Here is a 25695-nt window from a genome sequence, read left to right as displayed (position 1 = left end):
TTATTATTTTATTTTTCACTCGTACTTTGCTACAAACGAGACTGAAGGGGGACCCCTGGTGGCTACAGGGTTAGTGGCATGCTGGGCATGCTCAGTGTGCCAGTCAAAGTTCTAGAATCTTTGACAAAAGTGTTCTATGACAGGGCTCCATCTGGTGATGTCACCCATATGTGAGGAATAACATCCTGCTGTCCTGGGAGAACATCTGTTACAGGTAAGCAACTCTGCTTTTTCTTAGAAGCCTCTCATGAGGGACTTTGTCAAATGCCTTCTAAAAATCCAAATACACATCTACCAGTTCACTTTTATCCATGTTTATTAATCTCTTTAAAAAAATAACAGATTTGTGAGGCAAGATTTTCCTTGGGTAAATCCATGCTGGCTGTGTGCCATTAAACTATGTCTTTCTATATGTTCTGTGACTTTTTTTTTTTTTTTTTAAGAAAAGTTTCCACCAGATCACCCCTGGAGCCCTTTTTAAATATCAGTGTTACATTGGCCACCCTTCCAGTCTTTTGGTACAATATACGATTTTAAAGATAGATCTATTAGCAAAAATTTGTAACCTTTCACGTTTGAGTTCTTTCAGAACCCTGGGGTGTAACCCATCCAGTCCAGGTGATTTGCTATACTTATGTTGATCAATCTGGCCTATTACATCTTCCAGGTTCACCATAATTTGGTTCAGTTCATCCTAATCATCACTCTTGAAAAAAGTCTCAAGAACAGATCAGACCTGTATGTGAGACAGTCTCACATACAGGTCACTTTTATGAAATCCTCACTGACCTGAGCCAGATTTTAACAGGCGACCTAGAGGTAAAAGGTACTGCAACTCTGCTGATAGTTTTGAGTCATGCAGAAGGCACTGCTTACCACGTGAACCCCTGAAGCACTGCCAAGTGTATGAGTGACCAGCATTTTTTAAAATATATTTTGCAGAATAGTGAACCAATCAAACTCAACTATAACCCAAGTGCCGAAACAAGATGAAAAAATGTGACAGGAAACTGTAGTATTAAATACATAGCAGCCAAACACATTTATTATTTTTTTCCAGAAACCCAAAGAATATCATAGTTATAACGCAAGCAACTGAGTTGCACATAATACAATCAAGTTTTTCTAAAACAGAACAAAACCAAACAAAAAATCTTTTTTAAAAGCTGTTAAAAGCAAAAAAAAAAAATAAAATAATTAAACTTCAGAAAACTTTTCTATATGTATTATAATCCTCATCATACGGGGTTTTTTTTTCCCATGAAATGCTAATGACTTTGTATTCCTTATGAACTCTTTATTACAGTCACACTCCAGTAAAAACACGTTCTCCCCGCTCCTTTTTATTTTAATCCAGCATGAGAAAAAATACAGTACCTGCTATGGCAAACAAAGAAGTACACATAAAATGCAACGGAGCTTATTTGTACATTAGTAGAGTTTAAACATTTTTTTTTTTAAGTGAACCAGTGATTTATTCAGTTTTGAAAGTACCACTACACTAAAATAATACAAATATATTCAAAAGGAAAAAAAAGGTGTGGTCTCAGCCAGTCGTAAATTCCTGCACTACGCATGCAAATATTTCTGTGTCCAAGTAATTCCCAGAGGCAAGAAAAGGCGTTTAGGAACATGACGCTTCTGTTGGTGGCTGAGAAGAGGATTATGCCTTCCCTGGGGTCTTTGTCCCAAGGAACTACATGTGCTATACTCTCTTGCGCTCATATACCTCTCAGGTGCTATCGCTATGAATGTATCCACAGAATAGTCACTATCATACTAACTACATTCCCCTCTGGATTTCTCCATGGCAGTATCTCATTCAGCACTGAACCAATAAGATGAGGTGTGTATTTAGGGCTGCCTACTAAGAAAGAATAATCTTCCCTTTTGTATTTAAGAACTACATATTTGTAAAAGCCCTTCAAAATATCACCATGACTGATAAATGCCATTGGGATTGACAGCATGTTCTTTTGAAAAAAAGACCCACTAGGCTTTCAAATTCTGACAATCTTTAAAGATGTCATATACTTCTTTGCGCCCTTCACCAATGCAAAAGGTGACTTCAAGTATGGAAAAGAAAACACCATTATAAAAAATTGCAAAGGTTATAAACAGTCCCTGCCCTTGCCATAGTTTCAGCTTGACTTCCAAGATACTGATCCAAGCAGGGAGCAAGAGCAGTGAATGTGTCCTAGTTATCTGCACTGTGCAAAGTTAAAGCTGGATTTTCACATTAAGCTCTTCTGTCTACAGTCTCCAAACAATCTTTCCCTGCATTTCCTGATGAAAAAGGAATGATACAAATGGGATAACGGAATCCATACATTTTTCTCTTAACCTCTGGTTGTTAATTATAATATCTACTATACTACAATAATCCGTGCAATCTTCTTCCTTCAATGAGAAGGTTGTATTAGAAAAACTAAGTACAAATTTATACATGTGATTTTATAGCAGACAGAAGCATGAACACCCCAATTGGCAGCTTCACATAATGGGTGAGGGAGGGAGAAGAAGAAAAAGTATCAGGGGATGAGTGCTGAGAAGATCCATTTCTCTGGTGTGTGCAATTCTCCTTGTAAAGGTTAATTCCTTTACAAAAAAAAATAAAAAATCACCCTCTCTTAATGTCCTTCCCCCACCTTTCTCAACCAAAACAATGAAACGAATAGCTCAGAATACGCTTGCCTTAAAAATATTGCATTATTTTGTTACTGAATTTAAAAAGTAAACATTTCACTAAACAAAAAACAATTCAGCATATTAGAATTGCAAATAAAGGTCTTATACATAAGGGGATGAAGGCATGGCTGTATGATGGCTTTCTGTACAATCTCTAAAGGACACTGATGGGTCCCTTTTGGACATGCCTTGCTCAAATTTTGTTACCAGAACAGGATCTGGGATAGGGTCATGCTATTGCTCTGGGTGTGTGAGATGGAACCAATTTCACAAATTCAGATGATAGAATGTGCTATGACAATGCTCTGGAATTACAAGTCAATAAGGGTCTGTTGTATGGGGGAACAGGAAGTTCAGAATCTCCAACTAGTCAATGGGAATGTCTAGAGCAGATCATGTAGCATTACTGAATGGGTGAGAATGAGAGAAAAAGTGTAATGAAACTTGATAGAATTCCAAACTCAAAATGCCAACATTATTAAAAATAATGAAGGTGCATCTAGTGTACATTCTGTAAAAAAAAAAGAAAAAATTCCAAATAAGTGAAGGCTGGATCAGGTGAGGGTGGCAATGTTTGGAATATCAAGTGATGTAAATATGCACTATTGCCCCTGGTTCTCTAGTCACCCTGCCCATCTGAAAATAAGAAAAAAGCTGAATGTTAAGGTACTGCACTAATTTTATTACTTTCAGTTCAATACATTACAAAAAGAAGCCATTCCTCATTTAGAGTTCACTTCACACTACTATGCAGAAAATTACTTCCTCCCACCAAAAAATTATACTAATTGGCTTCTGCATGCATCTATGGAGAACATTTTAATTTTTGTTTCTCTTTATGCAAATAGAACAGCACTCTGGTAATAATTCCAGCAAAACTGTTAACAATGCATCCTTGGATTTGTAATACTATTTCTTCCCTCAGCAAATGAATGTAAAGTCTTAGGCTAGGTTGAAAAATCCTCTATGCTTGAAAGCAAATAAATCCACCATAGTGTCAAGTCATGATGGGCAAAGTGTTCTCAAATTGCTAGATTGCTGAATCATAGTTCTCATCACAGCCCCATGGATGACCTACCTTTCATCAGAAATTTTAGTCCTTAAATTTGACTGGAAATCAAGGTCCATTTTGTCCACCTGTTTTACAGTAACTATGCTGAACTGTTTTACTTTCAAAAGCCATACTGGCATTATTATTTAGATAGAGCAGCTTGAAGGAGCCCTTGTGCCTGCACTTAAAAGGCAAAGAAATGAAGCAAGGTGTGACATATGGTAGGTACTTTTTAGCTTTGCAGAATGTATCAAAAACAAAGATTTTATTAAGAAAAATACTAGCCAAGCCATGACAAACTGCATGCAAATATCCTGACAGAAAGAAGAGATTATCTTTGAGCTTGCTGCAATATTTGGATTGTGTAAAATAAGTCTGCTTTGAGGCATACAAGCAAAAGATTTTGTACCTTTTCCAAACTGTTGGGGTTTCAGCCCTTTAAACTGCTGACTAGATCCCGATTGTTTAAGACTGTAGGTGCTAGAAAATGTTTGTCTCTTTTTGGAACATGGCTGTAGGATTCATTTGAAAGCACTCTGTGCAGGAGATGGGAGATAACAGCAATGAAAGCTCAACATTCCTCAGAAATAAAAGGGGATAAAATATCAGATGTGAGCACCTTGATCATCCATTTAAGGCCATAAATAGTTGCATTCAAAATTTGTTCCCTTATCCTACTTACTTTGCAGAAATTTCATCAGTTTTTCAAGAAATGGGGACAAATGTCTTTTCAAACTTACTCAAATAATTGCAACACAGGAATGGGGAAAAAAGGGCATCTCAACATGTTTATCAGAAAACTGGTTTTGAAAATTAAATTCCTATTTTGTTTCCTGTTTTCACATTAATGCATTTGAAACTTAAACCTATCCAGCTCATCTATGGGCAGGGAATGGATTTGGTCTTTCAGAGAGAAGCTATCCTGATTTCAAGTACTTCTGACATTTATGTATTACAAAATAGGGATATATACCACTTGGAAGAAATATTTTATCTAGAAATTAGAATTGAGTGGGTATTCCAAACTTTAGACAATGGTTATAAACACAGAGAAGCTAGGAATACAAACAGGCCGATGCAATACCAACATGCTAAAAATGTGCATCCAAACTGGATGCAATTTTTTCTTGTGTGCGCACAATCACCTCTCCTGGGCACTTGATGCAATAGGCAAATGAGCCTCAGTGCTAAAAAGGACTCGTGAGGGATAAATTATATATTCCTAGCATGTCCATGGCATTGGGCACCCAGAAGTGCCTGTGAGCTGGTTAGGAAAATGGACACTCAATTTTAAATCTTAAATTGAGCATCCATTTTCCTAACCTGACTGCTGGCAACATTTAAACATTTTTTTTTCACATTACTGCTGTGGTTCCTCAGACTTAATATCGCCATAAGATTAAGTCAGAGGAACCACAGAAAAACAGTATTTTCTGCTTTTCTACAAACGTTTAGGGCTCCTCAAAATTTAACACCAGGTCCGGGGCTGGCATTCATTTTTGGGGATAAAAACGTGTGTGTTGGGCGCCCATTCATTTTTTTTTTTTTTTTTACTTCGGGGGTGCACTAGCTAATAGCCTCATCAACATGGCATTTACATGTGATGAGCACTATTAGCTATGCTGGTTTGGATGCATGTTTTGGATGCGCTAATCCTCTTATTGCATAAGGGGCTATGGACGCGCGTACAACCACGGGTTAACCTGTGCGCTAGCCCGAGTGCATAGTATTGCATTGGCCTGATTATGATATAGAAAAATTTTATATTCTTCCACCAACATTTCAGTCCATCACTTCAAGGATACAGTATAAGTCGCAGGATATATATACACACATATTCTTACCCCTGAGCCTAAGTAAACAAATGTTCTGCAGTAGGTTACAAATACTAAATAATTTGAACATTTTAGTTGAAGAAATGGTGAGTTTGTATCTCACGCAGCATTTCTGTACTTCACATGACAACGTGATGTCATATCATCATAGCTCCAGCAATTTTGGCAAGCTTAGGGAAAACCAATTGTATATACCTATATCCTGTGGTTTACTTACATTGTAACCCTCAAGTCAGATGATGGACTGTAATGTTGATTAAAGTATATCTCCCTATTCTATACCATATTTTGTGTGCCTGGCCTTTTCCTCACACATTTATAATAAACCAGTTTAGCTGAAATGGTTTTCAACCAACTTGTTTCTGAGCCTGCTACCTCTTTACAGAGATCTAAAAAATAAATTAGAAAGCCATCTCATTCTTGTAATACCCTGGAAAAGCAAAGCAGCATCTAAAGGGAAAACTGATGGCTTGAGCCAGTATGTTTTTGTTTAAAATTAAGCAAAAAATTATTGCCCCTAGGTAATAGGTTGCTGTGCTCAATACACTCTGCAATTTAGATATTAAAGCCATGTTACTTTTCTTAAATCAGGTTAAATGTGCCATGGATAGGTGTGAACAAACCCTTGTCTGAAGCATCAAGCGGCAGGGAAAACAATCTTCTTACTACATGAAGCCTCAACTGCAATTTACAGTCCAGCCTACTAAACTCAAAATTGTTTTAACCAAAAGTCTGGGATAGGCATAACAAACCTTCAACTAACCTTCTCAGTTGCCAGATTACAGAAGTCTATATTAGCTGAAAATAATTCAGCTAGCAGAAATTCAGCCAGTGGGTGTGTACACCGTTAATGAGCAGTGCTGGGCACTTCAGTTTGAAATAAAGAATTCTGCTGAAAAACAGCAACTTACAAATGCAGCAGGAATTAAAGAGCAGCCCACCAAACACAGGTGCAGGCAAAATGACCAACTGGAAAATTACCCACACAACAGCAGCTTTATAGTTCAATTTGATAAGAAAAGCTGTAAGGAGAATCCATTAAATTCACTTATTCAATTGCTCTTTTCTTAGACTTAACATTTTATTTTTTATATAAATTCAATAGCATCACACACATACATACATAAAAACATGCAAATGTATGTCAGCACCTGAAAAAATGCAACATTTGTGATGCAGGCCAAACCTCTTAAGACTCCTGGTTCAGAAAATTAATCAAGACTAAATTTAATAACTGATGTATGTTCAGATTAAATTCACTACGTAACCCACCCCCTTCAATCCCCATTCACTTGAATGACAACCTCCAAGAATTTTCTCTGTGTCTGGGGCTTGCAGAATGTGCTCAAGTCACTTGAAAAAAACCAGCAGATCTGGACTTATCAGTGCTCAGGCAGGACCAGGAGTTATTACTAGCATTGGTACACCACTGGGTTTGGGATGGCACTGATTGTTGCAATATAATTTGAGAGTCTGTGAGAAAAAGGCAGCTTATGCACAAGTCTAATTTAGAAATAAGGCAGGTGTTGCTGTGAAAGAGGATGCAAAACCAGATTTCTTCCTTCGGCATTTTACTTAGGACATTGGTTTAACAAGGAGTAGAATTCTGGGCATGTCTCTCTATTTTTACTCATAGGCTATCTATATACAATATTAAAGCTTTTCATTAGAACCTGACCCAAGCAGGCAATTAACTTGTTGACTAGTAATATATGTGGATTGTATTTACTATAGAAATTGAACTGAACTCAAATGAGTTTATTAACTACAGCGTCCATAGATTTACCCTGAGAAGATTTAACATTTTAAGCAGATCAGACTAATTTTGTTCTACAGATGCAGATTTTTCAACTCCATCTGCTACAATGTCTTTTGCTCTACTTCTGGCAGCACGAAGAGGCTCCAAGATGTACATCTGTACCACCCCTTTACCAAACATTTATGTTTTCCCAAACCACCTCACCTAGAAGTTACCTGGACACAGAAATAGTTGCACATTAATATGTAGACCTCGCCCTCATCCTTTTAGAATGCATAGTCTATGTCCTTTTTAATTTTTAAAATTCACGTTTAAATGTAAATGAGGCTACAACCACACATTGGAAGTTTTTTTTCCTTTAAAAAAAAAACAAAACAAAACAAACAAAAACACGTGCACACACACACACACGCACCCCCCAACAACTTTTTTTTTTTTTTTAATATAGTTCAGTATCAAAACTTCACATTTGCATAATACATTTCAAGGCCATCAGAGTAGGAATGAGCGCAGAGCAGGGGTGAACTGCAGCATCTCTCTTCCCTGTGTCTTCATGAATTGTGCAACAAAGGCGATGGGTGGAGGAACAATAATATATTTACACATTTGCAGAGTATTTTCACAAAAGGGCAGTCCCTGTGATAAATGACATAGATTCATACACCATGGAGCCACTTGCAGCAGAAAATTTCATATCTTCTGATTTCACATACAATACCCAATATGAAAATCAGGAAGAGCATTATTCTTGTCCTAAATGTAGATTATTTACTACTGGATATAAAACTGTAAACTTTTTTTTTTTTTTTTTTTAAATGGGAGGTTTAATCCTCTTGGTTTGGCCACAGTCCAAACAATTCTGCATCCTCAGTGGAGTCAGGTAGCAGGGCATTAACTCTACCCATGTGATACAGCTTCTCAGCCTCAGCCAAAAGAGCAAGAAGGGACTGTCCTGAGATCATGGCTCAGACCCTGTACTTGGGTCTCAGCTGAACTCAGACCGAGAAGCCCGGCACAAAAACTGGTGTACAAAGCAGGAGGCTGAGGGTGTTGAACATACCACTCATTTTTTAAGGCCTGGCTTTGGTTGCACTGTACACCTTTGTGGGGAGGAAGTCAGAGAAAGGAAGGGGTGACAAATGAAAGGAGACGCTACAGCTTCCCATATTCACTACAAACAGTTTAGAAGAAAAAATAATTACTTCAGATTTTTTACATTGACATTACTATTCTCAAACGTTCTCCTCTTTTTCTTTAATACCCTGTTCATTTAAATGGCAACATTTCTTTACCTTTGCTGGAAGCTGAAACATTAACAAAAATATAGGTGCTGGTATCTATTTTATACCTACTTCAGACACATGAACCTCTGCTGCTATATCACAGTGGCATCTCAGAGGAAAACTTGAACTCTCTCTTCTCCATGCGCACAAATCCGCATGAGTTACCACAATGAGTATCATGCTTCAGTTCTCCAGTGAGTTCAAATGGAATTGGGGTGGTATGGGAGCACAGAATGAAAATAAAGAGGGAAAAAGGAACCCTCTAAACAAGTATATAATAAAAAGAAAACTCAACTACTTAAATTCTTCCATAACTTGCAGTAATGGGGTGCACATAGATAATGCCACTAGCTTCTCTGCATCATGCAAGCCACACCCACACCAACTATCTGCCCATTAGTCTCTCACTCTGCATACTGCCTACAAACAGAAACCAAAGATACTAATCATCAGGATGGGTGATTAAACTGTTAGGTTTCACTTTGAGAAAGTTTGACCTTTTTCCTAGGTTGCTCATCCCTCCAACCTTAATCCTGGAACAACCATCTTAATATCTTGTCTCTGTACACAGATAGCCTTACTGTAGATAAAAAGGCACATTCATAAGTACATTTAATATTACTGCCCCACCTGTCCATTAAACAGATGACACCCTATATGCATTACTTTCTACCTTTTTTTTTTTTTTTAAAGCAGCACTAGGTAAGCCAACTTATTTTTTCTTTCAAAGTCACCCTTGAAATTGTACAGCACTAGCAAAGATTTTTCTTTCTTTCTCATAACAAAGAAATTTCCTCCCCCTTCAACCAAACATTTCTGTTCTAATAAAAAATAGAGACCTGAGTCTTTGAGCTCTGACAGCATTCTGTAATTCCCACTCCAAGCTGCTCTACACCCTGCTGGCAAGAACCAGAGCTGTCCTGGAACAGAAATAGGGTCAGTACAGATCCTCACACAGACAAGGTCTGTCCTTTGTGCCAGAGATTCGAGATAACATACCTGGTCTTCATACCTGACTTGGGCTTACATTTATTTTTTTCAGAAAAAAAAATGGTGCTGGTTAGTACACTATGAATACTTGTAGTAATGGTTTTTGTCAGCCATAAAAAAACTTTATGAAACATTATACTGCTGTTCTAAAATTGCAATAAGCTTGTCTTGGAAGACCCTGTCTCTACCTTTCTCCGCATCATGTGAATCTACCTGGTCTCCTGCATTTGTCTTAAGCTGTTTTTGTTAGATTTATTTATTTTGCATAAGTTCATCCCCTATATTTTTGGCTTGTGCATGTTGCATGGTTTTGGAGTATTGTATATCCTTTTGTTGCAAAGCTCTCTTTTGCTGTAATACGGCTTTCCATTTTAAACCTTTTAAAAGCTGAATCCCACCTTACATACAATTGGCTTTTAAAGCTACTGAGAATACTGCAGCATTCAAATTTATTTTAGGCAGGTATAAATAAGGTACAAAGGTGTCTGTATATACTGAAAACTCCCACCTGGCAGCTATTCTTCAGTACTGAACAAGGTGGAAAAGAGCAGTTTACCACCTCAGCTGCAGTCCTGGTGATCACATTAATGGGAAACAGGATTTTGTAGTATGCATCAGGATTTTCTAATAGAGATTCAACACTACATAATGAAAGCATGTCTACACAAGCTAAGAAAATCTCTAGCATCACATAAAAACAGCTAACACTACCAAACTGACTGCACAGTTGCAGCTGACTGGCTTGTAGCAGTGGCAGGTTATATTGTTCTCTGCTACAGAACCTGAAGTGCACTCTCTACAGCTGCAGTGCTGGCATTAGCTGAAATTTTGTGACCCAGTAGAGCTCTGTTTTCATCTCTTCTAGACTATTGACATTCATGGAAAAGGTGAAGGCAGATAGAAACACAAACTCTGCACTGAACATTACAGGAAATGTTTCTAGCACACCATGTTGCTTTACTTTAAAGCCTCTGCCATACTTCATACACAATTCTGAATGCTACTCTCCTAAGGAAAAAATAAGTTTTAATGTGCAGGGCTAGAAAAAAATCCCAGGTGGCTAAAATTCAATCCCTGATGCCTAATACCAAAGCAGGGCCTGGGAAGACCCAACTTGGCTCAAGAGGCTGCTGCTGCCACCTCAGTCCTGTCATCCAGCCCTATACTAGTATGCCAAGGAAGAGGGAAGATAAGAGTGAGAGCGGGTGTTGGAAGAGGGGCAGGGGGGAGAAAGCATCTAGAGGGAGTGGAATAAGCAGGTAGAGATGGAGATTGTGCCTGGAAGGAGGGAAAGAAGCAAAAAGTCAAGATCCTAAAAAAAGAAAAAACAAACAGCAAAATAAACTCAAAACAATAAGCAAAATAACTAATAAAAAACGTTAAAAGGAAAAACATTCTCTAGTGCCTACAAATTTTTGGCTGATATAGAAGTTTTCTAAATATTTTTTACCCTCATTAGTATTACAATGCAGAAACAAGCCAGTAAGGAGTTGATGTTAAAACATCCATTCTGTCCAGCATTCCACTTTCAAAGCTTGATACAAACTAGTAACAATATTGGACTATGGTCTGAAAAGAAAAAACAAAACTTACAATATCTTGGTCAATGGTCATAACAGGCAAAATGCAAACAAAAAAAACCTTATGTCTTCAACAGAGGGCCAGAAAAGGCAAACAACCCTCCCACAAAAACAAAACACTGAACAGCCTAAAACAAAACAAAATACTAAACCTCATCTGCTGTAGATGCACAATTTGGTCATTTAATATGAATTAGCAAGTGTGCCAAAAGGGAAACCATTTCTGGAAACAAACCACCTTCAGTTTGAAATATTCAAGGCTGTCAATCCACATGAGATCTTCCCTCAGCATGCATATACATAAAGCACACTTTTCTCCCTCACTGAAAATCTCCTCACCCTCTTCAGTCCCTTCCTTTCCATCCTGCAAAGGAACAGTTCATTCTGTAACCTAATACCTACTCAAAAAGAAGGGGGGGGGGGGGGGAGGTTTTCTGCAACATCCAACCAACCATACTTTCCAATTGGCTGTATATTTTTGCATGCTTTGTAAAACTTGAATGCACTAAGTGTTTAACAACTTTGTTCTTCTGAGGTTAAATGCTACTTATCATTAGGAGGGAAAACAAATGTCAACCCCTTCCATATGGAATGCTGAACAGCAAGGAAGTCCATCCTTCTTCCACAACATTCAGTTTCCATTTGGGTGCCTGCTCTTCATGCTACAAATGCAGCTGAGTCCAAAGAATAAACTCTATGCTTCAAAAATACTAAGAATGGTAATATACAAACAATAAAACAAAGAATGATAAGTTTTAATACTTCTGGTCTCTATTGTTTCTAGCTGTAGGGTACATGGGAAAGACTACACAGACCACTCTGCATGCTTCACCCACCCATAAGAACAAGAAGCTGTATTGACATTTACCCTAGAAGTGACTGCAGTTAGTTTTCTGAGGCACTCTAATAATACATTGCGCGTTAACTATAGAGGCAGGTTCAGCATTTTGATAGCTGTTGATAATTCAATATTTGTTGCTAAATTTTTTTGGAAAAGCTGGCTCACACAAACTCTGGTTTAAAAAAAAAAGAAAAAAGATGCCAATTTAGTGAGATCACAGCTGCAGAACTGGTAAAGGCAGAAGAACTACAAAATAAGCCATGAAAATAGACCAATGGTGAAAACATTTTCAGTTTAAAACAATGCGTCCTTTCTAAATGGGTAAGAAGTTTTCTGATCATTACAGGATCAGCTGAATTCCTCCTGGCTAGAGACCATGGAAATCCTTTTAGGAAAGGGCATATCAAAATGCCAATCTCCTGTGTGCTGAACAATGGTGCAAGTGACAGAGTGGTGAGAAAGGATGAGATTATAAAGACTCTGGAACAGGAATAAGAATAAACACACAAGTGGCCAGTACAACAAAAGCATTAACTAGAGAATGAAATTCCTGAAAGGAAAGGCAACTGAAGTAATAATACAGCTATACTCAGCTGGCTATATACAGATAGGAAATATCACATTTCCCAAATGAACAGACCAAATGCAGAAAGCTGTGTTCAGCCAAATGCAGTTTTACCTGAATTTGAATGCACATTTTGTAAGCAAAAACCTTACTGCCAATGCAGCAAGGACTTTTACACGCATAAAATGTGTGGCTAAAACTGTATGTTTGACTTAGTGCCCTCGCATAGTTATCCCATATGTTAATGAGGGCATAGGCCATCCCCTCCCAATGCAGAGAGGTATGCTAGAACACTCATTTTCTTAGCGTTGGTCACAGATGGAGTAAAGTTTCCAACACTGAGGGAATGGAGATGCATCCATCTGAATTCAGAGCTGAAACTGGTTAGACTGAGAGCTGAAGATCTTCCAATGGGGCTGCTGATCCTTTAAGAGGTTCTTCTCCCCTCTCCAGCCCCAGAGCAGGACGTTCCCCACTGGCTCTGACAGCAGCTCCAGTTCCCCCTGCCTGACTAAAAGGAACTCCACTCTGAGTTAAATGTGTGTTCAAGCCTGTGCTGAAAGTACATTTTAGCTGGGTATCTGCACATTTTAACTCCCAATTACTTAGCATAGTATTAGCTTACTGCATCGGGAGTTTAAAAAAATTAACTTGTATATTTAACTATGCACTGAATTTCAGTGCACAGTTTCAATGCTCCAGTTATTGCATTGGTCTGAAAATTGGCATGAAGCACAGCATTTTCTGAAATGTCAGGAATAGTCAAACAGAAATAAACAAGTGCACTAGCTCTGCATTCAGTGCATATGTTTCTCCTTACCAGACAAACACCACTGTGCCAAGAAAGCTGTCAAATCTGCAACCTACACCTGCTGAGAAAGCCAAGGATTCATACATATGTTAAAATGTCAGAATTTTTAAAAAACTAGAATCCACACCATGATGCTTCAGACTACCTGATTTGGAAATATATATGTGAAATTGTGCACAAGAACAACTTTAGGAAGGTGGCAATGCATTCTTTGCTGAAGGGGGCAGAGGCACTATAAGGAGCAGGATTGTGATGACCTGTATTCCTGCTCTAAGTGCAGGACAGATGTGAGCTTAGCTATTAGCATCCCTCTAGGTACAATGAACTTGCTTCTTTAAAGGTCAATTTATGGGGCCTCTACTGTATTACAGAACACATTTTTATTATTTGGTATTGCAGAATTGAGCAGAAATAAAAGACTGTGGATACAACCTGGAATTTATAATTTTTTTTTATACTGAATTTTCACTGGAGATACCATTTCCAGGTTTCTTCTTTTTTTGTTAAGAAGATCCCTATAACGATTTAGAGATCTGAGCAACTTTGTACACTGAAAATATTCAATGGCTTAATATTTCCCCATGCACCCACTAATGTATAACACCACCTTTCATTTCAGAGAAGACAAACTGCTAAGGCAGTTTGATGTGTATGCCCCTCTTTACCTCTTTCATTGGACACGTGGCATATGTCAGAAGGCACTAAAAAGCAAGGTAACAGCTTTTGCCAGATGCTTTGGGTTGTTGATAAATCACTTATGCAATGAGTGAAGTTGGCTCTCTCACATGTACATACTCCTTTCCTGCCCTATCCCGAAATGCTAACCTCCTACAACAAATCAACAGTTGTGGATAGTAGGCACAGCAGGTGGTATCAAAAAAGATTACAGTGAAAGAGGAACAAGTGTTAAAAATATAATTGGCTGAGGTAATGGAGAAGAAATGGGTAAAAGTCTTTCAGAATCTGTAGAACAACTGGTGACAGCATGTAACCATGGTTTATAAACTCCTAATTTCAGATACATTAGCCAACAGGGTGCATCTCTCATACTAGGCAAGAAGTCTCCATGTTTTTGATTTGCTTTTAACGGAACACATTCATCTCTATGAGTTTGGAATGATTATTAAAGTAATTCCAGCCACATAAGAAAGCGCTCTTCTAGTTACAGCACACTACTGCTCCACTGGCATAACCACCACTAGTAGACGTGTTTTGTGGTGGTTCCTGCCCATTTAACAAGTCAGTATGACCTTCTTATGCCTTGGTTTACCAATTACAGCTGGACATTAATATTTGTTCTCTCCTCTTAGCAAGCAGTTGTGAAAGCCAGCATGCATAGCAATCCACCTTAGAAGTTGCAGTGTGCTGTCATTTGAAAACATCATGAAAACACCAATATAAGATGTTTCATGTTTTAAAGCAAAATGACAGGAAAAGAAAATCACAACGATTCTCATTTAGTTTATTGGTTTTAACATGTACTAAAACGATTTAGTATATGTTAAAACCAAAACCCTGCCAAAAAGGACACAAAAAAACCAAGGAAAACTTTTTTGCTGTGCACACTCCCACTCAAAAGAGGCTGCATGTATATTTAAGTGCTGTTACTGAAAAGCACATTGGTATTCTAGCTGAACAAAAGCGGATATAAATGCAAATGGTTTATACATATACACACATGCATGCTATTAATTCCACTGGAATGGATACCTTATATGTACATAACAGTGAAATCTGCTTCCTGGGTGCTACCTAATGCGATTTTCTTTTAGATGTATGCATGTAAGCAGCAATATAACTGTGAAATGCCAATTTTTTTTTTTTTTTTTTATTAGCCATGTAGTTATTTTAAAGATTAAGTGCACTAAATCTATTGTGACAAGTATGAGCCCACATATCTAGAAACAAATATGATCTTCTTGGGATGAACTAAATGGTAAAGAAGAAATAAGTAACTCATCCAAATGGCATATGGGCAGTGTTCTTATATAGATAAGTAACGCATAAAAATACCACCTTGGGCTTGCTACTGTTGCTCTATGACCTCATTTATATCCACAGTTTCCTGGATAAACATTTTCTGTCTCCAGCTCAGTTAAAATGGCTTGTGAGGCTCAACTTGTATTTTACATTTGTTAGCAGGAAATGTGTTGTTGACAGTCTGATGTTATGAGTAGGGAACGCAGTTCGATAATTTACAAGGCATTTTTGTCTGTGCAACAATAGTGGAACATGCAAATTGGAGCAGATATGCAGACCATTTGAAATTTTAACAAACTGGCATTTTGATACATGCACTCTAATATCAATACATACATTCCTCATATCTAGGATCCAAGTATCTTATGTACTGTATACAAAAAGAATCCACTTCAGTTCCACACACACACACTCCAGATTAAAAACAGCTTTTAGAAAATGTTTACTCTCCTTGTCACTAAAATTTCTAATTTGTTTTGATATATATATGTGTGTGTATGTATATACACACACATCACACACATGTAAGTCAGTGAAAAATGATTTTTTTAGCAAGTTTTTAAAATGTTTGATCCCCACCCCACAGTTGTTTGTGACATGAACAAGTTTTTTTTGTAAATATATTTAATATTTTTGTTAAAGTTAAACTTTCTACATAGTTTTCAAAATGCAAACATTTCTATATTATTGAGAGGGAAAAAGAAATCTAAGTCATCTAGGATAAGGTCTGGTTACAATATCGAAATACATTCCAACACTGAATTCTTATCCTAGAGTTCCTGAGAGATCTCACAAACGGAAAGCATGAAAATCAGATGCTACAGACACAAAAACAATTTTACAACACTGTTAAATGCTCCCAGAGTTAATCCTCATCTAAAATATACACGAGAACTTTTTGGTCTTTTTTCTTAAATTTTTTAAATCTTTTTTAACCTTTAAACTTGCAATGGAAGAACTATTTTATTTTAGCTTTTCTGATTTTATATTTGTTTTTAAGTATATCAATTCCCTCATTTATGTCTTGTAAACAAGAGGGCTATTTAGCACCTGGCGTTCATTGGTTCTTTCCCAATGAACTCAACAAAAGCCCAAAGTGCAGGCAAAAAAAATATGAATAATAAAGAGACGCAGAGGTAAATGGGGATGAGGCTTAGAGGTGGGCAAGTCATAAAACTGAGAGGTAGAGATGAGCAAAGAGGCAACTCTCGAAATCCTAGAGATGGAAATAACATACAAGTGCATGCAGCTCTATCAAAGAGACAAAACTGCAATACCACAGCACTTGCTGCAGCTTTCCCATCAGGAGCACTTGAACAAATTTAGTCAGCATATGCATGGGTAGAAGAGTTTGTTTCTCAGTGGGCCAAATCAGATGATTAGATTGGCCAATTAAGTCTTTCCTATAGCACAGAGCCTCTATACTTTGGCAACACAGATTAAAAAGGTTTGGATTTCTCTGTTCAGCCTGTGAAGCAAATTACAGTTTGCACAGCACTCAAGACAACCTTTCCCAAGGTGAATGAAAGATGAAAAGTGCCACAGGATTTTAAAATCCTGAATTGTAATGAATGCATCTTTGTTCTAGTAGTGGCCTTAGTTCTCCTCCTCTGATGGATATAGTAGGCTGACTTAACCAATATCTGGAGGCAACAAACAAGCTTTAATTGTTTTAGGCAAAGATATTGAGATACTGTACAAAAGCAGATCACGTGGCACAATGGGGCACGTCCAGATTAGGCAAGTGAAAATAAGATGCTAACAGGAGCTGACTTTTTCAAACAATCCTCTCTAGAAGCTGTATGAATCTTGTCCATTCCAAGCTAACAGAAAAACAATGTACATCAAAGCTATGGTGGTTCTTTGCTGGTATCAGATGCAGTGAATGTCTTAGAAGAATTCCTGATAAGATGTGGTTTTGAAGTGATCTGCTGTTAAAGAGCTAGGGGAAGAAGATGCAGTGTTTCAAAAAGGGTAAAGTACGTGTTGCAAACTCTGTTTTAAAGATAAATATCTAAACATGCGCACATATCACTACATCCTTCCATAGTGAGATCAAAATATTCTTTTTCACTCACTCTTATCCTTCTCAGACACTGGATTATTGATCCAGTTAAGAGCACTCTTCCCTATTTTACTCTCATTAGGGAGCAATCATCCACTTCCCAGTATTACCATATTTATCGCCCAAAAGCGTTTCCATAGACAGATACATATGATCTCTGAAGCATTAAGCCAAAAATGTAATACTGCTCCCTGACAATACAAAGCCAATTTGAAGTGACAATAAAAAAAGTACCCGCCCCCCAGGGAAAGGGGGACTCAAGAGTACTATTCAGCAGCATTTCTAGTCTCAGCAACTACCAAAAATGGGGATAACAGCCCATGTTATCATACTACAAGAAAAGATTGACTGCCAGGCCACCGGGCTGTTCTGTTTTCTACACTTTCATTCCAATGCACCTTTATAAAGCCTATAGGTTTTCAATCATAAATGCAGAATTACCAGTAATCAGATCCATTTAGGAGAGAATTTAAAACAAGAAATGAAAACATAATAGCATTGCATCCCTACCCCTCCTCCAGGGCTTTACCAGACTTAGCATCGTACAGTCCAGAACGCCTTATCTTCAAATGAATAACCATTACATTTAATATAAAATGTTCCTCCACATACATACAAGCAAACACACATTTCAGCACAAAGTTGAACAGATTCAGCATCATGGTACGTGCTGCAGTAAACTACAACTTATGCCTCCCCTCATACTTCTTTAGGTATACAAAGAACAAAGAGTCCTGCTCTGCCCCACAGGATTACCGAGATAGTTTTAAATCATAGGAGAGGGTGAGCCAGTTCAGTTTTGTTTTGATAATTTGCACTCCACTGCATCCAGTTTAGCAGGGAACAACTGGGACTACAAATCAAAGAATGCAGAGAGACTGAAGAAAATAAAAATATGTTCAGGTACAATGCTGCCAGGTAGTAACATCAAAAGCAGCAATAAGTTACATTTTTGCTGGTACAAATGTCAGCTTTTTAAAAATTATTAATGTGATGCTCCATGGCACAACAAAATCTCAGAATATAAAACCAAGCCCAATGTGTTCTTGGATTCACAAAACTCTGTGTTACAAATTTTTTTTTATGGCCCTTCATTTTCTTTTTAATCTTTTTACAGATAAAATCCATTTTTCACTGTCATCAATTCAACCAAATCATTCCAGACTTTAGTTTGTTCCATTAATATTAATAATTGATGCCTATACAGGCACCAAGTATTAAAAGAATCTCACACGGTTTTAACAAATGAAAGTCAAAATTCCTGGGAAATTCATATAAAAGGGTCCTATAAGTTTCTACTTTACAATCATTTAATCCTGCTTCCACCCTCTACCCCCACAAAACAATTCCTTATTAAGTCAACCCTCTGGCTCTCCTCCATCAGTTCAGCTCTAACAATAAAATAAAGGGAAAGAAAGCAAATGAAGAATTAAGATCATTTTTACTGAGATGGGCAAAACTGCCTTGGATTCACTGTATCCTTAATAAGAAAGGTTAAAAGATGTCACTGCTGCCGCAATGACCAATATGGGCTGTTAAGCAGAACAAATCCAAGTCTGTTCAAGTTATCCATAGTTTTAAGAGATCTGTTGCAAGCATGCACATGTGATGGCTATTGCTATCACTACAAAAGGACATTCTATTCTGTCCAGAATGCCTGCTACAAATACTAAGTCTCAAAATTAAAAAACAAAGTTAAAGAAAGAATACACTAAAAAAAGCAAAAATATATGGGAAATAAAGAAAACTCCTTAAAAAATAAACAAAATGAAAGGTGCATGTTACAAATTATTTGCTAGTTATACCAATCCAAGCAAAAGAAAACACACACACACACACACACACATTAATAAAAAATAAAAACAATCTGAAGGAAACATTTTGAAGTACACACTTTTTTTTTTTTTTAAAGAACATTCAAAAGTTTTAAGTAAACGTTTTCGGTTGTCAGTGACAGTCTGGAGGCTGTAATGGGCCATGCCAGGCACAAGTAGTGCTGCACTGAAGACATGAAGGAAAATGAGTAGGGGAGCAGCTAAATTACTCATACTTCCAAGATACATATACCAATGATGGCAGCATTTCAGCAAATGGCTTGCAGCACTTCCAGATTTCATTAATTTTTATTATTATTTTTTTTTACTGTTTAGGAATAAATCCCACTACTTGTGGAATAGCAAAACATGAGAGTGTATTGTCACGCTCAGGGAAAAGATCCATTAAGAATTGGCATTTAGGCTGGGTAGCACAGCATAAAAAGAAAATCTGGTGGCATGGTTTGATGAACTGATGGACCTAACAAGCATAGAATACTATGGGGGTTTTGAGCCCTGAGTTGAAGACATTAAGATGAGAACTTCATTAGGGAATAACGTCTGTATGAGTGGGGTATACATAATTACTTTGTGAACACCATTCTCCTGAACTATGGGACTGTCTGGAACCTGGGTATAGCCAGTCAATTGACCTGTGCCCCTGGAATTGCCATACTTGGCCCAAATGTTCATTGTCTGATGGGCCTTCTGCCCATATATTTTTTAAATGATTTTTAAATTTCAGCTTGCTTAGCCTAATTCTCTCTGGCTAATTAAGCATTATCAGATGGCTCAAGGTAATCAAGGGTAGCCTGAACAAGATATGGTGGATTTTTATTTTTAAATACTTACTTTTTTGACAAATGCAATTGGAATTAAAACAGGCTTAGGGAGCCTACCTTAATGCCCTAGAGTCACCTGGTAACTATGAGAGTGGCATATCACCATAACTCTCTGGACCCTGCAGAACTCAAGAATGCTAGTACTACAAGCTGCCAAGTTACCAAATGATCTAACTGGCTTACAAGCTCTACCACACATGTGGCAACCTCTGCTCAAACCCTGCTCATCACCTGCCAAAGAACAGATTTGCAATACAGATACAGAATTGATAAATAGTGGTTCTGTATAAGCCAGTTAGTTCAACATTTTTAATTTTTATTTATTTATTTTTTTAAACATTGCCACTGAATCCCTCCTTTTCTCCATCTTTACCAAAATCTCTTCAAACAAGATTAACTCCTTGGTGTCTGAAGTCAGGATTTTCAGACTGGGGAAAAACAATATAATAAGTAAGCAACGGCAGGAGCTCAGAGAACCTGCTCCAAAGGATTCATGCTGTACTCTACCATTCACAGGAGTCAGGAAGCAACTGTCCTGAGCACTGCAAACCAAGATAAGACAACTTTAATGCAGCTGTGCAGTTGAACTCTTCCTTCCCCCAAATTACTGAGTAAAAGGGGGGTAGGGAACTCTATCTAGACCCTGACCTGCTCCTACCAAAGTTGAGGTGGCCTGTAAACTGTCAGCCATGCAGCTTTTAAGAAATACATGCATACGCACACACACAATTACATTCACACACAGCAACTTGTACCAGGCCATGCTGGTAGGTATCACTCATCCAATCACACACAGTGTTCTTCCCCCCAATTTTGTTGTTTTAAAGTGAGGTTCCGTCAAGTCCATTTTTTAAGCACATCCCTCCCCCCACTCCCTCTCTCTTCCCATCCCACACACTTTTTTCTCAATTTCAACCCCTCCCATTCCCACCCAACAAAACAGACTAGAGGACGGAAACACACCCAGTGCAAACCATGTTAAAAAGCTATTTTTCTTTTCAGTATATATGTTACTTAGCAACAACTTCTGTATAACATGAAAAAAGTGAAAAACTATAAACTAATTTTTTTTTTTTTAATGTCATGTATCACCCTCCCCCCCATGCCCAACATTTTAAATTGTTTTCAAATGGTATGTGTATCTTTCTTCACATTATCTCTCTGGATTGGCTTTCATGATTCAAGTATTTTCAAGAGTGATATGTTTTTTTTTTTTGATTTATATTTCAACAAAACAAAGAAAAACTGAAAGTTATAGAAGGGAGGCAACTATGTGCTCAGATAGACAAAGTCTGTTAGTGACCCACCTTTTTCTCTCTCTTTCTCTGTGTTTTCTGTTTTTTTTTTCTTTTTTAAAAAATGTATTTATTGCAAGTTGAAAAAAAAAAAGAAAAAAGTCAAGTTAGTGCTGCTGCTGTTCCAAAAGGTCACGAGGTCAGAGTTGAAAGTTCAGAGTTCAGATGGAATCCGACCCTCCTCCCAGGAGATCACCAGGTAGTAAAGGGGCGGGGCTGCTCATCCGATGGGGGTCCTCCACACTCGGCACACCCCATAGGCTTGAAGAGTAATTTGAGGTCCCCCATAGCGAAGCTCCAGCTAGATCACTGCTGCTGCTGCCTCCACCACTGCTCCACTGGCCAAGCCCTGTTGAACCACCAAAAAGATTCAATGCTGGCCCAACAGCATCTGCCTGACTCTGTCCCGTTTCCAGGGGCTGCCAGCCTCCTGTAGGGGTGCCTGGGGTGGCTGTAGGTGTCGGTGGCTGAGCTTGTGCAAGATAGCGGCTGACTTCCTCATCTGTGGCAAATTCAGCCAGGATGGTGGTATTTCCCAACACGCACCTGGCAATGAGGAGGACAAATAAAGGGATCAGAGAGAAATCTATTAGATCACGCAAAGAGGAAGCTCCCAACAGAAAACGCAGTGATGAGACAATTAAACAGACTTGCAAACATGTTGCTTAACCAAATATGACCATAAACAAATTTTATCTGATTAAGAGAGTATATGTAGTGGAATGTATGTAAATTCTTTATAATGATTCAAACCATAAAATTTGCAACCACTATGTACTATACAATATTTGGAAAGTATACAATTAGTTATAATACTTTGTATGAGCCACAATGATTTTTACTTTTTTTTTTTTTTTACTAACTTTTGAGCTATGTCAGCTTGCTTTGTTTGCAAGATTCACAAATTTGCTTACCTGTAAGCAGGATTCTCCGTAGAAAGCAAGATCAATTAATCTTTAACATGTGATGACTTCATCCAACAGCACTGACAAGGATCCAGCTCTCAGAGTCCAGTAAAGATTTTACTGATTATATATGGGACTTCCCACGCATGCATGCTGCCTTCTGAGCTCCTCTGTCTCTTCCAGAGCTTAAGATTTAGCTAACTAGTCAATTCTCCAGGAAGGCAGACAAGTATTAAGAATGGTTAATTCATCCTGCTTGTTGAAAGAGAAAGTGGGTTTGCTTACCTGTAAACAGAGTTCTCCATAGACAGCAAGATGAATTACCCATTCTTAATATGTCCCAACTCCTTGGAGACTTCACTAATTACTAAATTTTAAAGTGGGCAAGTACTAAGAAAGGCTAATTCATCCTGCTGTCTATGGAGAACTCTGTTTACAGGTAAGGAAATCTGTTGACTTTTTCAACAAGCAGGCATGAATTAATGCAGAAGCATTTACTTAACACAACCCAGATGTACCAGGTAGAGAATTGCTTGTGGATCTTACGTACATCTTGGCTCCAATATTTCCTTGTAATTTGAGATCTGTTGTGATTTCTGAAAAGTATGTTTATTTTGATGTTAATGGAGATGTTTCATATGATCTCAATTCTTTTGCTATATGATTGTAATATATCTGAAACTACTTGATTTCCCCCAACCCCCACTTCTGAAAATCAACTATACCTATTATCACCACCACCAAAGCAATATCACCTGAACGCCCCCCTGGGGGGCCTTTAGATATTTGGTCTTCATTTTGTCCCTGAGGTAAAGAGTATAACAAGGTAGGCAACAAAAAGAGTTCCCCAATTCCAAACATCAGTAAGGAGACACCCTATCTTAACTAACCCTCTCTAAAGGCTAGAATCCCACCATGTAACATAAGCGGACCACACTTTGTTAAACTTCGCCATAGTATTTCTTTGATAAGCAGTATAAATTATGTACACAGCAGACTAAACCCTGAAAGGAAGGAATCTGTGAAGATCACCAAAATCTAGCTATCTCACAACGCGTTTCTGTTACAACTTGAATCACCAATTTTTGCTGGAATTTATCCCCTTCTGAAATGGGTTAACATAAGAACATGCCATACTGGGTCAGACCAAGGGTCCATCAAGCCAGCATCCTGTTTCCAACAGAGGCCAAACCAGGCCACAAGTACCTGGCAAGTACCCAAAACCTAAGTCTATTCCATGTTACCGTTGCTAGTAATAGCAGTGGCTATTTTCTAAGTCAACTAATCGGGCTGGGTGTTTTCTAAGTCAACTAATCGGGCTGGGTGTTTCGCTTGGATGCAGCTCCGTCACTGCTCTCTACATTAGGGGTGGGGATGGAAGGGAAATAGAACCAAGAGCTAAGAGAAACAGATAAGTATGAGAGAAAATATGTGTGAAGCTTGCTGGGCAGACTAGATGGGCCATTTGGTCTTCTTCTGCCGTCATTTCTATGTTTCTATGTTTCTATAATAGCAGGTAATGGACTTCTTCTCCAAGAACTTATCCAATCCTTTTTTTAAACACAGCTATACTAACTGCACTAACCACATTCTCTGGCAACAAATTCCAGTTTAATTGTGCGTTGAGTGAAAAAGAACCTTCTCCGATTGGTTTTAAATGTGCCACATGCTAACTTCATGGAGTGCCCCCTAGTCTTTCTATTATCTGAAAGAGTAAATAACCGATTCACATTTACCCATTCTAGACTTCTCATGATTTTAAACATCTCTATCATATCCCTCCTCAGCCATCTCTTCCCCAAGCCGAAAGTCCTAACCTCTTTAGCCTTTCCTCATAGGGGAGCTGTTCCATTCCCCTTATCATTTTGGTCACCCTTCTCTGTACCTTCTCCATCACAGTTATATCTTTTTTCAGATGCGGCGACCAGAATTGTACACAGTATTCAAGGTGCAGTCTCACCATGGAGCGATACAGAGGCATTATGACATTTTCCGTTTTATTCACCATTCCCTTTCTAATAATTCCCAACACTCTGTTTGCTTCTTGGACTGCCGCAGCACACTGACCAGACTGTGGAAAGAAGGCAAAATGATTACCGGCATGGTTAAAAGGGGAGGTGAAAGAAGCTATTTTAGCCAAAAGATCTTCATTCAAAAATTGGAAGAAGGATCCAACAGAAGAAAATAGGATAATGCATAATAGATAATGGAACAGCTCCCCTATGAGGAAAGACTAAAGGGGTTAGGACTTTTCAGCTTGGAGAAGAGACGGCTGAAGGGGGGATATGATAGAGGTGTTTAAAATCATGAGAGGTCTAGAACGGGTAGATGTGAATCGGTTATTTAGTCTTTCAGATAATAGAAAGACTAGGGGACACTCCATGAAGTTAGCATGTGGCACATTTAAAACTAAACGGAGAAAGTTCTTTTTCACTCAGCGCACAATTAAACTCTGGAATTTGTTGCCAGAGGATGTGGTTAGTGCAGTTAGTATAGCTGTGTTTAAAAAAGGATTGGATAAGTTCTTGGAGGAGAAGTCCATTACCTGCTATTAATTAAGTTGACTTAGAAAATAGCCACTGCTATTACTAGCAACAGTAACATGGAATAGACTTAGTTTTTGGGTACTTGCCAGGTTCTTATGGCCTGGATTGGCCACTGTTGCGAACAGGATGCTGGGCTTGATGGACCCTAGTCTGACCCAGTATGGCATGTTCTTATGTATCTGGATGCGCAGCCAACGGAACCCTCTGTACGGTACCACGCAAACAACCAAGAGCTGCCACCTGCACCCTCAAGGAACTGCACGATAAGCCCTTAGCTAACCCAGCTTGAAGGAAACCTAAGATATCTGACACGGACGCCCAGGTAGTAACAACCTGTTGCCCTATGCACCAAGACTCGAAGACCTTCCATACTCGTACATAAGACAGGGAAGTGGAAGTTTTACGCGACCTCAAGAGTGTAGCCACCACAACGTCCGATATCCTTTGCCCTTCAGCCACTACCTCTCAAAAGCTATGCCACTAGAGAGAAGCGATCGGCCTGGTCGAAACAGACAGGCCCCTGATGCAGCAGATCTGGAAGCTGTAGGGGACCCGCCTCCGCTAGATTGACAAGATCCGCAAACCAAGGAAGATGCAGCCATTCGGGAGCCACCAGGATCACTTCTGCTGGGTGTAGTTTGATTCGTTGTAGTACTTTGCCGATTAGAGGCCAAGGCGGGAATAAGTAGAGCAGGATGTTCGACGGCCAAGGAAGAACCAGAGCATCCATGCCCTCTGCTCCCATGTCTCTGCGGCGAGCACAGAAGGGCGGAGCTTTGGCATTTTTTAACGTCGCCATCAGATCCATGCAGGGTGTGCCCCACGTGTTGCAGATGAGCTGAAAT

General features: G+C 38.5%; 1 protein-coding gene across 1 annotated transcript in view; it reads right to left on the bottom strand.

Annotated features, from left to right (window-relative positions):
- Positions 1–21251: 21251 nt before the first annotated feature.
- TNRC6B (trinucleotide repeat containing adaptor 6B) overlaps positions 21252–25695 on the bottom strand; it is an 877462-nt gene continuing 873018 nt past the window's right edge. The window contains exon 26 of the mRNA XM_029590231.1: positions 21252–21945. Within this exon, the coding sequence (XP_029446091.1) occupies positions 21561–21945 (385 nt within the window). The 3' untranslated portion in view covers positions 21252–21560. The remainder of the gene's footprint in view (positions 21946–25695) is intronic.

The sequence above is a fragment of the Rhinatrema bivittatum genome, chromosome 2, assembly GCF_901001135.1.
Source record: "Rhinatrema bivittatum chromosome 2, aRhiBiv1.1, whole genome shotgun sequence".
Lineage (NCBI taxonomy): Eukaryota > Metazoa > Chordata > Amphibia > Gymnophiona > Rhinatrematidae > Rhinatrema > Rhinatrema bivittatum.
This window is presented reverse-complemented; position numbering and strand designations above follow the sequence as displayed.